A 14,321-nucleotide genomic window follows, 5' to 3' on the forward strand; every position below is an offset into this window, starting at 1 on the left:
AGGACGGTTCCATCCCCATCAGACTTGCACCCCCTCCTAGAGGCCCCGGAACACCCAGCTGCACTTGCAGTGCGGCTGGAATCAGACTTGCCACCTGCACGGTCAAGTGCCGGACCCCCGGGAGCACCACTGGACCCATCTCTTACACAGGCTGACCGATTTCTCCTGGTGTTCAGAGTCTGTTTTTGTCTAGCACCATTTGAAATCGGTTATGATGTAGGGGGAAAAGCAGCAGCCTCGAAACCTCACGCCAAGTCTGGTGAGCAACAGCCTCTGTTCTCCTGGAAGACGTGGTCTCCCGGAAGACGGATGGGCAGAAGGTGGGGAAGGACGATCACGCTTTTTTCACTAACTTCTTTCACTGCATTAATGATACATTATTGCAGAGGTAAAAGAGAATTTAATGTATTTTTGAAACAAATCACTATAATGTTTATGATGTCCTGGGGTGCATTTTGCTAAAATATGGCAGTGCTGTATATTCTGTAAATGGCTGCTGTTGAATTCTCTTTCTGTTAAGAGGTCTATTCATGCGGGTTTTCAGTCGGTCGGACGTCCGATTCTTGATTTCGGCTCAGGTCATGATCCTCTCTCTGTCCCTTGCTTGTGTATGTTCTCTTTCTCTCTCAAAATAAATACATAAAAATTTTTTTAAAAGAAGAGTCTATTCATGCATCCTGACCTGAATATTTTACTCTATTTTTCCATTTCTTTGTGTTCCTCTTCAATTTCCTTTCTAAGCTTTCTATAGTTTTCAGCATACAGATCTTTTACATCTTTGCTCAGGTTTATTTCTAGGTATTTTATAGTTCTCGATGCAATTGTAAATGTGATCAATTTCTTAATTTTTCTTTCTGTTGCTTCATTATTGGTGTATAGAAATGCAACCAATTTCTGTACATTGATTTTGTATCCTGCAACTTTGCTGAATTCATGTATCAGTTCTAGCAGACTTTTGGTGGAGTCTATCGGATTTTCCATGTATAATATCATGTCATCTGCAAAAAGCGAAAGCTTGACTTCTTCATTGCCAAGTGGGATGCCTTTTATCTCATTTTGTTGTCAGATTGCTGATGCTAGGACTTCCAACACTATGTTAAACAACACTGGTGAGAGTGGACATCCCCGTTGTGTTCCTGACCTCAGGGGAAAACTCTCAGTTTTTCCCCATTGAGGATGATATTAGCTGTGGGCTTTTCATATATGGCTTTTATGATGTTAAAGTATGTTCCTTCTATCCCAACTTTCTTGAGGGTTTTTATTGGGAAAGGATGCTGAATTTTGTCAAATGCTTTTTCTGCATCTATTGACAGAATCATATGGTCCTTATTCTTTCTTCTATTAATGTGATGTATCACATTGATTGATTTGTGAATATTGAACCAGCCCTGCAACCCAGGAATGAATCCCACTTGATCATGGTGAATAATTCTTTTAACGTACTGTTGAATTTGATTTACTAGTATCTTGTTGAGAATTTTTGCATCCATATTCATCAGGGATATTGGCCTGTAGTCTCCTTTTTAGTGGGATCTCTTTCCGGTTTGGGAATCAATGTAATGCTGGCTTCAGAGAATAAGTCCAGAAGCTTTCCTTCCATTTCTATTTTTTGGAACAGCTTAAGAAGGATAGGTATTAACTCTGCTTTAAGTGTCTGGTAGAATTCCCCTGGAAAACCATTTGGCCCAGGACTCTTATTTGTTGGGAGATTTTTGATAACTTATTCAATTTCTTCACTGGTTATGGGTCTGTTGACATTTTCTATTTCTTCCCATTTGAGTTTTGGTAGTGTGTGGGTGTCTAGGAATTTGTCCATTTCTTCCAGGTTGTCCAGTTTGTTGGCATATAATTTCTCATAGTGTTCTCTAATAATTGTTTGTATTTCTCTGGTGTAGGTTGTGATCTCCTCTTTCATTCATGATATTATCAGGGTTCTCTCTTTTCTTTTTGAGAAGTCTGCCTAGGGGGTTTTCAATTTTGTTTATTTTTTCAAAAAACCAGCTCTTAAATTCATTGATCTGTTCTACTGTTTTGTTTTGTTTTGTTTTTTTTTGATTCTACATTGTTTATTTCTGCTCTAATCTCTATTATTTCTCTTCTTCTGCTGGCTTTGGGATTTCTTTGCTTTTCTGCTTCTAGTTCCTTTAGGTTTGTGGTTAGGTTTTGTATTTGGGATTTTTCTTGCTTCTCGAGGTAGGCCTGAATTGCAATGTATTTTCCCCTTAGTACTGCCTTTGCTGCATCCCAAAGGGTTTGGACTGTTGTGTTTTCAATTTCATTTGCTTCCATATATTTTTAAATTTCTTCTTTAATTGCCTGGTTGACCCAATCATTCTTTAGTAGGATGTTCTTTAACCTCCATGCATTTGGAGGCTTTCCAAAAAAATTTTTTGTGGTTGATTTCAAGTTTTATAGCATTGTGATCTCAAAATATGCATGGGATGATCTCAACTCTTTTATATTTATTGACAGCTGTTTTGTTACCCAGTATGTGGTCTATCCTGGAGAATGTTCCATGTGCATTCGAGAAGAATGTGTATTCTGCTGCTTTTGAATGAAAAGTTCTGAATATATCTGTCAAGTCCATCTGGTCCAGTGTATAATTCAAGGCCATTGTTTCTTTATTGATTTTCTGCCTAGATGATCTGTCCATTGTTGTAAGTGGAGTATTAAAGTCTCCTGCAAATACTGTATTCTTATCAATAAGATCGCTTATGTGTGTGATTGATTTGTATATTTGGGTGCCTTCAAGTTGGGAGCATAAACATTTACAATTATTATCTCTTCTTGATGGATAGGCCCCGTAATTATGATATAATGCCCTTCTTCATCTCTTGTTACAGTCTTTAGTTTAAAATTTGTTTTGTCTGATATAGGTATGGCTACTCCAGCTTTCTTTTGACTTCCACTAGCATGATAGATGGTTCTCCGTCACCTCGCTTTCAATCTGAAGGTGTCCTGAGGTCTCAAGTGAGTCTCTGGTAGACAGCATATAGATGGATCTTGTTTTTTATCCATTCTGATACCCTATGTCTTTTGATCTGAGCATTTAGCCTATTTATATTCAGAGTTATTATTGAAAGATATGGATTTAGTGCCATTGTGATAGCTGTAGGTTTCAGGCTTATGGTGATATCTCTGGTCCTTTGTGGTCTTTGCTGCTTTCCATTCACAGAGTCCCCCTTAGGATCTCCTGCAGGGCTGGTTTAGTGGTCATGAACTCCTTCAGTTTTTGTCTTTCTGGGAAAGTCTTTATCTCTCCTTCTATTCTGAATGACAGCCTTGCTGGATAAAGGACTCTTGGCTGCATATTTTTCCTATTCATCACATTGAATATTTCCTGCCACTCCCTTCTGGCTAACTACCCTTATGTGTTTACCTTGTAGGCTAAGGCCTGTTTGTCCCTAGCTGCTTTCAGAATTCTCTCTTTATCTTTGTATTTTGCCAGTTTCACTCTAATATGCCGTGGAGAAGAACTATTCTTGTTATTCTTGCAGACCAGTGGCTGCACTGGTCTGGAGGAGGGGCCGTCTGGTTTGGTCCCACGGAGGGGTGTGGTTTGGTGTAGGTGGGTCCCGCCTCCACTGTGGGCCCACTGTCGATTCCCTGAAGCCCCACCATGTTGGTCGTCAGGCAAAAAACAGCAACACCCCAGTCTCTCCACCCTCCCCACCAGGTGTCCCAAACCGTTCTGTTCAGGCTGTCCTCACAGTGCCCCTAGCATGAGTAGGCCAGTTTGTCCCTCCACACTCTTCTGTGCCTCCCAGGCACTGGGCTGGAGGCTATTAGCCTACCACAAATGGCAGTAGGTAGAACTCCTGGAAATGCTGAACCCTGGCCCCACCTGGAACCTAGGGAATCAGAATCTGCATTTCAAAAAGACTTACTACACACGAAATTGAAGCGCAGTCCCATGGGGTCCTACACCAGGAATTCTCCAATAACGAACATTGATTACAAATCGAAGGGGTGTTTTCCTGGGAGCCTTTTCAGGTGGTGCTGGGTGACCAGTTGACCAGTCATTTTCCCAAACACCATAACTAAGTGTCATCTAAACAATGGTGGTTTCCAGATTCTCACTGAAGCCACCAGCCCTAAGCACCAGGATGGCAGAGCTCTTGCTTGATTTCCATAGATCGGCACAAGGCTTGCCACGGCCACAGAAAATGGTTCAAGTTTTTAAAAGCTGCGTAAGGGAGATAAATGATGTTAACGTAAGTAGCTTATGCGAACATCAGTTTTATTACCCAGATGCAAATGTTCTTGGGGTAGCAAGTCAGGAATCAGAGTGGGGAACTTCCTCCAGGTGATCTATACTTGTGGCGGCTTGTTTACCTTCAGGTTCGGATGTGAGAGGGAAGGAAAATGTTATTGACTACAGACCCCAGTACTGGGTTTCTCCCATATTTAAGCAACAAGGGACAGAGTTAAGCCCTTTTAGAATGGTAATTTCACAGAAGGAAAGCAGAAAAGACCTAGTTAATACTGGATACAACATGAAATTAAAAAGGGCTTCTGGGAATCACCGCAATGGTCAGAGCCTCTGAACAATGACAAAGTTGGAAGGACTTTGGGACTGTCAATGCCCAGGAAGGCCACAGGAGGGCAGCAGTGCCCCGTCATGCAAAGGCTGACCGTTTCAGTTTAGTGCAACCTTTTTTTTTTTAATTTCTTATGTTTATTTATTTTTAAGAATGAGAGAGACAGAGCGTGAGCAGGAGAGGGGCAGAGAGTAGGAGACACAGAATCCAAAGCAGGCTCCAAGCTCCAAGCTGTCAGCACGAAGCCTGACATGGGGCTCAAACTCACGGAACATGAGATCATGACCTGAGCCAAAGTGGGACGCCTAACAGACTGAGCCACCCAGGCGCCCCATAGTGTCACCTTTTCTGAAATGAACCTGAAAATGATGAAAGCAACCATGCGTAAGGGGGGAGGAAATGCATGGACACTCAATTTTTAACATCTTTCTGGAAGTCAGTAGACTCTGTTAAATCCTGCTCTTAAGTAAAAATATGCAAATTTGTAAAATATCTAAGAAAGTGCATTCTTGGTTAAAATTAAGTTTAGCTGTCAGACATTATTAAGTTTTCAAATACCAGAGCGGTTGTTTCTTTAAAGCTAGAGTATTCTGTAACAATGCAAATTCGGATTTGTGCCCATCCTCTCTCTCTTCAGCATTGTTTGAGAAGACTTTTGGTAGTCACCTTTTCACCTTAAAAGCTCCCCTGGTTACCAAAAAAACAAAAAACAAAAAAACCAAAAACCAAAAACAACAAAAAAACTTCCTTGTATATTTTATGCCAATTTAAAAAATATGCTACACTCTCAATCTAAAGCCATATAGAATTTAGTAAGTTATTTTCTATATTTATAAACAACCTAACTTTCATCCAGAGCTGTTATCAGAAAGATTGCCTCTGTTTATTTCAAACCACAAAAAGTCTTGTTTTGTTAACCAGGCAATAACATTTTAAGTTTCAAACTGTATTGTGATGTAATATGCTCAATTAAAACAAACAGCATTTTGTAAATATAAGCCTTTACGTCCTGTTTTTATTAGTTTATATGTAGAAATGGGCTATGGAGCTTGAGAATCACTAATGCAGAGGTTCTAAACCATAGCTGCATTATTAGAATCGCTTGAGAAACTTAGAAAAAATATCAATGCCAAAGCATCATCCCAGATCAATGATATGAGAAACTTATGGGGGGTGGGACCCAGGCATCAGCAAAACTCCCCAGGCTATTCTAATGTGCAGCCGTGATACAAAAAATACCGAGGTCTGATCTCAGACATGTAGCAATCTGATTTAATTCGAATCTGCAAAAAAGACCAAGAAAATTTTTTGTGTAAACAAAAGCAAACCCTGTTATTGCACAAATCAAACTTTCTACTTTCATCATTGGGGCTTGGGTTTGTAAGCACTTAATCATACCCACGCACTGACGTGATGTGGAAGGTATATCTGCCACCAGATACAGGCATATAGACACCCAGTTAACTCAAGGTTCAGTAACATCACAAAGGCTCTAAGACCTGGGCCAGTTGGGAGAAGCTTCACGGAACAGGCAGTAGGAGCTGAGCCTTGGGGAAGATGTCCAGGACCCGGCCAGGACTAGAAGTGCTACAGGCGACAGTGAACCGGGAACACAGCCCAGCACGTGGGGCAGACGGTCCGCTCGACGGACAATAGGTTCTTTGAAGAAATGGAGCGGAAGTCTTCGGAAGGCAAGTTGGGATTTAATTGTAGAAAGCTTCAGGGTGCCTGCGAGAAACCTTGCACTTGACGCCATGCACCTGGGACTGAACACCTCTGAGCAGGAGGGGCCCAGGACGGGCTGGGCGAGGAGCCTGGACACATTCAAGGCTCTGCAATGTGAGGGGCTGCAGTGGAACATGTATAGAAGTCGGGCCAAGTACAAGCATGCTCTGCTCTGAGCTAAAACACACTGGAAATGAACGCATCGTCACAAACGAAAACTCTCCCAATCTTGGATTTTATTTTTCACAACACTCGAAGATCCCATTTTCAAAATATGAACAATAAAGGACCCCCCCCCCCCCACATGGGACTTCTCATCTCACTGCAAATACATTCTTCCGGTTTTAGCAACCTTTCACATATGCTGCTTTCCACGTCATTAGAGAAACTTTTCATTTTATCCCATATATATAAATGTATATAATGGCATATATAATTGCCATTATTTGAGAAACAAAATTTAGATTTACCTATCGAGAGCAATTTTGTATAAATATACAAAATAAAAAAAAATAAATTTGAAGCAGAAACTAGTATAAAAGTCTGTTTTGGAAAAACAACGTAACAATAACATAACAATTTTTTTGGAAAATAGCATAACAATCTTTGGTTGCAAAAGAGTCAGCTGGGCTTGTTAAAAATCAACAGTACAGCCATGTCTTGTTCCTGAGCAAGTGCTACATCCCTGAAAAGTATGTGCAAATGGGTATGGTAAAACTTCATCTCTGTACTTAATTCAAAATTCCTGTTTCTTTCTGCTCAAGCGGATCTTCCCGAAGTACCTCACGATCCCTCAGGAAGGGGACATTTACAGTGCATCATAAACATGCTTTATCCGTAAACCAATACTTGTAAAACACGATTCCCAATCATGTCCTTCTCAAGGCAGCGTTTCTTTGGCCTAACTTATGCTACTAACTATGAAAGTGCAATACAAAATTTGCAAAACCGTAATCTGAATGTGAGCGGCCGTCCCTCCTCTCTGCCCAGTGGTTTGTTTGAAAGAGACCCTGCCCGATGTGAGGACTCAGCGAGGTCACGGTCTGTTCCACCCCAGCATCCGGTGCTAGCACAGCTGTTTGCTTTTTTTGGTTCCTTTGTTCCACCCACAGCAGATACTGTTTCCTTTCCTGAAATGCATGGCTTAATTTTTACTGTGCATTTAGCAGATATGGTAAGATGCACATAAAAACTAAGATTCCGGGGGCACCTGGGTGGCTCAGTCCGTTAAGCTCAGGTCACGATCTTGCGGTTTGTGGGTTCAAGCCCTGTGTCAGCCTCTCTGCTTTCAGCAAGGAGTCTATTTTGGATTCTCTGTCCCCCTCTCTCTGCCCCTTCCCCGTTCATTCTCTCTCTCTCTCTCTCTCTCTCTCTCTCTCTCTCTCAAAAGTAAGTAACAGTAAAAACAAAACAAAAAAAAAAAAACACCACTAAGATTCTGATACAACCTGAGGTTATTGGAGATGTTCCTGCCAAACTCACTACTTTTTTTTAAAATTTTTTTTTTTAACGTTTATTTATTTTTGAGACAGAGAGAGACAGAGTATGAACGGGGGAGGGGCAGAGAAAGAGGGAGACAGAATCGGAAGCAGGCTCCAGGCTCTGAGCCATCAGCCCAGAGCCCGACACGGGGCTTGAACTCACGGACCTCGGGATCGTGACCCGGGCCGAAGTCGGACGCTTAACCGACTGAGCCACGCAGGCGCCCCAAAACTCACTACTCTTATATGACATTGTTTAAAGTAAGACATGTCCTTATTCAAGTACGGGGAGAAAATCACCCATTGCTGGAATTTAGAGTGGAATCTAACTTTCTTAAAGAGCGAAATCCTCTTCGAGAAGACTACAGGCCACAGGTTCACTCTGCCCCCGCCCAGCACTGCTACGAGTGTGAGAGCTCTCTAACGTACAGAAGTTTCTGACTGATTCTGAATTCCTAACTGATTTCTCACTGGTATTGTTGTTTGAAAAAGTGAAGAACAAAGGCCATAAACTTTATAGCTTCCTTCGGTCACCAAGATATTATAAATAGCTAAAAAGTATATAGAATTCTACCCTATTTACTTTGAGTATTTCTCAATAATATTCTTAGTTCAGGAAGTCAAACTTGTTCACATTCCCAGTTTTCAGTGTTCTTGTTTCTAATGTTTAAGGGCTGAGGTAGAATATATATATTTGTAAATGCATTTAACACCCAACCATATATAAAACACATTTTAGAGTTGTTGAAAGAATGAATCTTAAGACTTGGCATTACTCTGTGAACAAAAGAGACTTTAAAATAACTTTCTTTTTTTTTATTTTTTTTTTAACATTTATTTATTTTTGAGACAGGGAGAGACAGAGCATGAACAGGGGAGGGTCAGAGAGAGGGAGACACAGAATCTGAAACAGGCTCCAGGCTCTGAGCTGTCGGCACAGAGCCCGACGCGGGGCTCGAACTCACGGACCGCAAGATCATGACCTGAGCCGAAGTTGGCCGCTTAACCGATTGAGCCACCCAGGCGTTCCTAAAATAACTTTCTTTACAAATGCAATGTAATTTATTTTGGACGATAGTTCCCTAGATATGGAGATTTAGTTTAAAAATTATTTCCCCATCTAAATACTCCCAGGGGTATTGTACAGAGTTGCCTTATAAATACAAGTGTTATTTAAGGGAAAACAGGCCAGATGTTCATACCCAAATGCATACACCATTCAAAGCAGCATCAAAGGGTGGTGATTACACTCAAACCGCATTGAAATGTCAGCCTTATGGCTTAATGGTTGCATCGTGAGAGTACAAGCACTAGAGAACAGCTTCTGTAGATCTTAAGATTTTAATTGTATCGAAAGATAAAGTGATGCCCTCATTCGTAGAAACCACTTGGTACATCTGCTCTGCCTCAGTGGTTGATCTATTCCAGTAAGTGGTATATTCACCTCTAACCTCTGTTTCACTAAAAGGCAAGGTATACAGATAGCATAATTTAGTACAGGAGTTAAATCCAGAGACCTAGTAGGAAAATGGACAACTAAAAACATATATTTGTAGTAGCAAGAGACCCTGATCTAGGAAATAAATGATTCTTTTCAATATAATTTCACATGTCGGGGTGCCTGGGTGGCTCAGTAGGTTAAGCGTCAGACTTCGGCTCAGGTTATGATCTCAGGGTTCGTGAATTTGAACCCCACGTTAAGCTCTGTGCTGACAGCTCGGAGCCTGGAGCCTGCTTTGGATTCTGTGTCTCTCTCTCTGCCCCTTCTCTGCTCATGCTTTGTCTCTCCATCTCTCTCAAAGATAAACATAAAAAAGAGAACCGTCTCTTTACTTGTTACTGTACTGCTGACCAGCAGGGCCTGGCTATCAAGGGATGTGTCGTGTGAGTTGCAGACACAAAAGCTGTGTTGCCAGACGTGTGTATGAGGTCCTTTCTCAGAGACACCGACAATCTGGGGCAGGATAGGCGAGTTCAAGGATGGTGCCTGCCCACCAGTCTCCCCAGTTTCTGGTGGGGGGGATTGCCTTGGGCTCACCGACATGTGTTTAATTAGAAGCCCGTTCCTCAGGCCACAGCTATGCAGATAAGCTAAAAGGCGAGTCACAGAAAGACCGGGATGATTTCAGTTGGCCACCTCTGTGCTATGTCCTGGGTAGGGCGGCCAGTTAACAACTGTTTCTCCATTTATTCCAGTCCTACATGACCTGCCAACATAAGCCCTGAGGGCCACCAGACAGGTGCACAAGCTCCTTTTCGGGAGGTACCGGCGATGTGGAGCACGGCAGAGGGAGGGTGAAAGGTCGCTCCGGCTCTCCAAGGTCTGTGGAGAGGACTGCGGCCAGACTTGGGTCTAGGTAGAAGCCTGTCACTTCAGGCCTCAGCTACACAGATAAGCTAATAGGCCTCTTTCCCAGAAAGACTGGGGGTGCATTTCAGACTGCTGTGTCTGTGCTGTACCCTGGAGGGTTGGCCAAAGTAAAACCACACGAGCACTTTAAGAACTGTTTCTCGGTTGGCTGTAGCCTTGTGGACATAGGCCCCACTGGCTTTCAGAGCCAGATGTTTTGTGGATCCATCTCTGGGGTGCAGGCCTTAAAAGCTGGGGTGCCAGACGTGGGGTTCAAACATTTGGCTTCCCAGGAAGAAGCTCAGAGTTGTGAGCTTCCATCTGACTGTGGGTTGCCACACTGGGGGAGGAGTTTACGGTGAGACACTATCTCCTACTCATTTTTGATGTGGGTTTGTTTGTTTGTCTTCTTTTTCTTTTTCAAGTAGGCTCCACACCCAATGTGGGGCTTGAACTCATGACCCTGAGACCAAGAGTCACATGCTCCACTGACTGAGCCAGCCAGGCACCCCTTGATGTGGTTTTGTATCCACCCAACGGAGATTTAGTTTTCAGATCTCCTTCAGAGAGAAACTGTTCCGAACGTGGCTATAGACGTCGTGTGTCGGACAGGAGGTGAGTTCAGGGGATCCTCTCACGTTGCCATCTTGAACCAGAGGCTCAGCTTACAAGACCCATTACTTGGTAGCTGAAGAGATTTCGATTAACACTTTGAAGGAAGCAGCATTTTGATGCAGAGAATTTAAACAAAAAAGGAAAGTGAGGAGCAAAAAGCTATCTTGTTTTGCTCTCTGCACAAAGCTTTTTGAGACTTGTAAGAATATTCTACTGACAATATTTCCTACTCACGCTATGTGTATGTGTAATTTAAAAAATGTATGCTAGTGATTGACAAATCAAATATGCACATCAAGTGTCCTACAAATAGAAGATTGAAGATTCAAGTGGAGGCATTGTGATTTAAAAAAGATAACCAATAACATAAAAGAGTTTGAGCTCGTTATGTGTAGAGAATGTATTTTTATTACATGCCCTAAACCAGATGACTAGTATAAAGGCAAAATATATCATAAAACCATGAGTACCAAAAGTCTTAAAATTATTAGGTTTGCTGTGAAAGTCATTTCCAAAACTATAAGGAAAGAAAATTATTGAAAATCAATAAAAATCAAATTTCAAAGTACCTAACCTTAGTCTATGCTCCAGGATTTATTCTAAGTCTTTCACAACATTGAAAAGTATTTCATTAAAATTTAAGTTTGATGTTTAAAAACCCTATTCTCCCTAGAAGACACGTACTTGTACACTTTTTTTTCTATTATAAGTTCCTCCCCCACGTTTTTCATTTTTATAGACGAAAACAAAAATAAGGGTAATGAGGTGCCTTGTAAATCTTACCCCTCAGTAATGTTAAGTTTAACCCCAACAGTTTTACTGCAACCTAGTAAATTGAGAGAACAAAAGAGGGAAATCCAGCACTGCTGCTTTTCACTCCCCGGTTTAACAAGTGTAAGTAACAGCTCTAAAGGAAAAGAAATCAAACTGGGTTTTCGAAAGAGACACCTGCACAGCTTCTAACAATTCCCTAACTTCTCCGGACAAATGGAAACTTTCATCATAAAAACTCCACTGAATACAACTGTCCGAGTCTCCACAGTGAACTCTTCTAAGTTTCATCTTGGCCCCTGGTCCAATTTAGGAAATAGGGGGAAGGTGGGTGGGGAAGGCCCCGTAACAGTCCATGATTTGCTATAGAACTTAGGTCTCAAGTCCCACAGAAATTTTTCGTGAAGTCATAACAGACAAAGCAAGTCTGCACAGGTCGCTCTGGCCGCCGGGACAGGAAAAGCAGCCTAAAATATTGTTAGTAAACAGATGCGACTGGCAGGGCACACCGATGCGGGCTCAGCTTAGGGAGAGATGGCACAGGCACAGGTGCAAATGCTGCGCGCACGTAGGTGAGGAGTGAGAAGGACCAGAAGTTGGAAGAAATGTCCTTTAATTTACCCTTTCTTTCTTTGAAGACATCTGTACAGGCAGGTGCAAAGTACTCCAAGGCCGACAACTACAAGAAACCAGGAAACAAAGGACATGTAATTGAGAGCTAATTGCCAAGATTCAAACTGTAGCAGCAGAAATAAGTAAGTGTTGGTTACATTTCAGTGGTCAGAAAATGCTACTTCATTTAAGCACATATATATTCATATTCCGTCTAGACTCTTCACTATCAGAAGTTCGTGAACAGTCCACAGTAAGTCAGGGAAGAATCCTTGCTTAGTTTAGAAAAGTACCCAAAGCATATTTGGGACGCAGAGTCATGACTCATCACCCTGAAAACACATGGAGTATTTAGGTTTGTTACTAAGTGGACAAGTGGAATATAAAAGAATATACATTCACCAGCAAAACGTGTAGTATCATATACAAGGTCAGACTGTTCTAGACTGCTGTACTTCATTTCAAGCTATAAAAACCACAGAAACTGAAAAGTCACTTAAAAAATAATGCACTTCCTCGCAATACTATTTTGATTTAAGTGGCATTGAAGTTTGGGCTACTTACGGAGAGTAAGAATAATCACAGCAATGATACCTGCATCTGGGAAAACATGAAAACAGTTTGAAGATCATTGAGCGCACAAGGGTCCCAGAGAGTAGTCGCATTTAACCTTGCTCGGATCATACACTACATCGATACACGACAGCAAAGAAAGAGGTCCTCAGTGTAGTTTTAGCACGACTGCTAGTGTGTCCAGATCGTTCTGATCACAGAGCCCTTGGACTCTGATCCCACATCCAGGGTCCACCTTGTAAGACTCTTCAGAGGAACCTCACTTTTCATTGTTTTGTGCTGTCGTTGCCATATCAGGTTATTTAGTAAAGCTTCTTGGGCGCTTAGAATTCCCTAGATGGGAGGAAATTACCTACATGTGTCTACACATAAGTACCACTTATGTTTATCATGTTATCTGGACTACTAAAATCCCTATCAATGTCAAATTTTGTGAAACTTGGTTCCTTCCTTAACTACAAATAATTGGAACATGATAGCTATTTCTATACAGTACTCCGAGGTTTCATAAGGAAGAGTAATTAATAGCCAAAATAATACCTAATTCCTCCAGTTCTTCAAATAATGCTGATTCATTGGGCTCAGGATAGCCTGGGGGGCAAAATGGAAAAAAAGAAGGAAGACTAAACCTTAAAGATCCATAAATTCACTGGTTTTCATTTTTTGCTTTTGTATGAAACTGCTAATAATTTCATTTTCCTTATATATTAATGTTTCTTAATAAAAATATCATAAGTTATAAATTTATATTTGATGTCACCAACAATCTTCTTCCTGTACATTGGTGTTTCCTGTGACAAGATTCTGCAGTATGGCAAGCAAATTTATCACCACCGCATCCTCAAAATTAGCCTGAATTCAACATGAGTCTACTTAAAATTAAAAGATAGAGGAGGACTTTAAAACAATTTAGAAGTTGATCAGGAATCAACATAATAAAAGCCATTTATGAAAAACCCATAGCCAACATCATATTTAAGACTGCAAGTTTTTCCTTTAAGATCAGGAACAGGACAGGGTGCTTATGTTTGTCACTTCTATTCAACATAAATACTGCAAGTTCGTATTAGAGCAATTAGGTAAAAAAAAAAAAAAATAAAAAGCATCCAAATTGGGAAGAAATAAGATGATCTCTGTTCACACATGACATGATCTTTTACATAGAAAACTCTAAAGATCACACACACACACACACACACACACACACACACCTAGTACAACCAATAAATGAATTCAGTAAAGTTGCAGGATACAAAATCAACATGCAAAAATCAGTTGTGTTTTGGGGCGCCTGGGTGGCTCAGTCGGTTGAGCATCCAACTTCAGCTCAGGTCATGATCTCACACTCTATGGGTTCAAGCCCTGCGTGGGGCTCTGTGCTGACAGCTCAGAGCCTGGAGCTGCTTCGGATTCTATGTCTCCCCCTCTGTCTGCCCCTCCCCTGCTCATGCTCTGTCTCTCTCTGTCTCAAAAATAAATAAAAACATTTAAAAAAATAAAAGTTGATGGGGAGTGGGAGGGAGGGGTGGGCGGGTGATGGGTATTGAGGAGGGCACCTGTTGGGATGAGCACTGGGTGTTTTATGGAAACCAACTTGACAATAAATTTCAAATAAAAAAAATAATAAAATAAATTAAAAAACATCAATTGTGT

General features: G+C 41.3%; 1 protein-coding gene and 1 long non-coding RNA gene across 6 annotated transcripts in view; one reads left to right on the forward strand and one right to left on the reverse strand.

Moving 5' to 3' along the window:
• Positions 1–14,321, forward strand: part of LOC102964785 — a 45,532-nt gene that overhangs the window by 6,970 nt on the left and 24,241 nt on the right. Inside the window, exons 1-2 of one of the 2 annotated variants that reach the window (XR_006214202.1) lie at positions 10,538–10,712; positions 12,122–12,238. This is a non-coding gene — a long non-coding RNA (uncharacterized LOC102964785). Of the gene's footprint in view, positions 1–10,537; positions 10,713–12,121; positions 12,239–14,321 lie in introns of those variants that run through there. The other variant, XR_006214201.1, reaches the window with a different exon arrangement.
• The window catches only part of LOC102964976 (membrane cofactor protein-like), a 30,269-nt gene continuing 28,027 nt past the window's right edge, over positions 12,080–14,321 (reverse strand). For all 4 annotated transcript variants that reach the window (XM_042976832.1, XM_007096136.3, XM_042976831.1 and 1 more), the window contains exons 8-10: positions 13,209–13,259; positions 12,660–12,695; positions 12,080–12,162 (exon numbers count right to left, since the gene is read on the reverse strand). In XM_042976832.1, the coding sequence (XP_042832766.1) occupies positions 12,101–12,162; positions 12,660–12,695; positions 13,209–13,259 (149 nt within the window). In that variant the 3' untranslated portion in view covers positions 12,080–12,100. The remainder of the gene's footprint in view (positions 12,163–12,659; positions 12,696–13,208; positions 13,260–14,321) is intronic.

This window comes from Panthera tigris, chromosome F3, assembly GCF_018350195.1.
Source record: "Panthera tigris isolate Pti1 chromosome F3, P.tigris_Pti1_mat1.1, whole genome shotgun sequence".
NCBI lineage: Eukaryota > Metazoa > Chordata > Mammalia > Carnivora > Felidae > Panthera > Panthera tigris.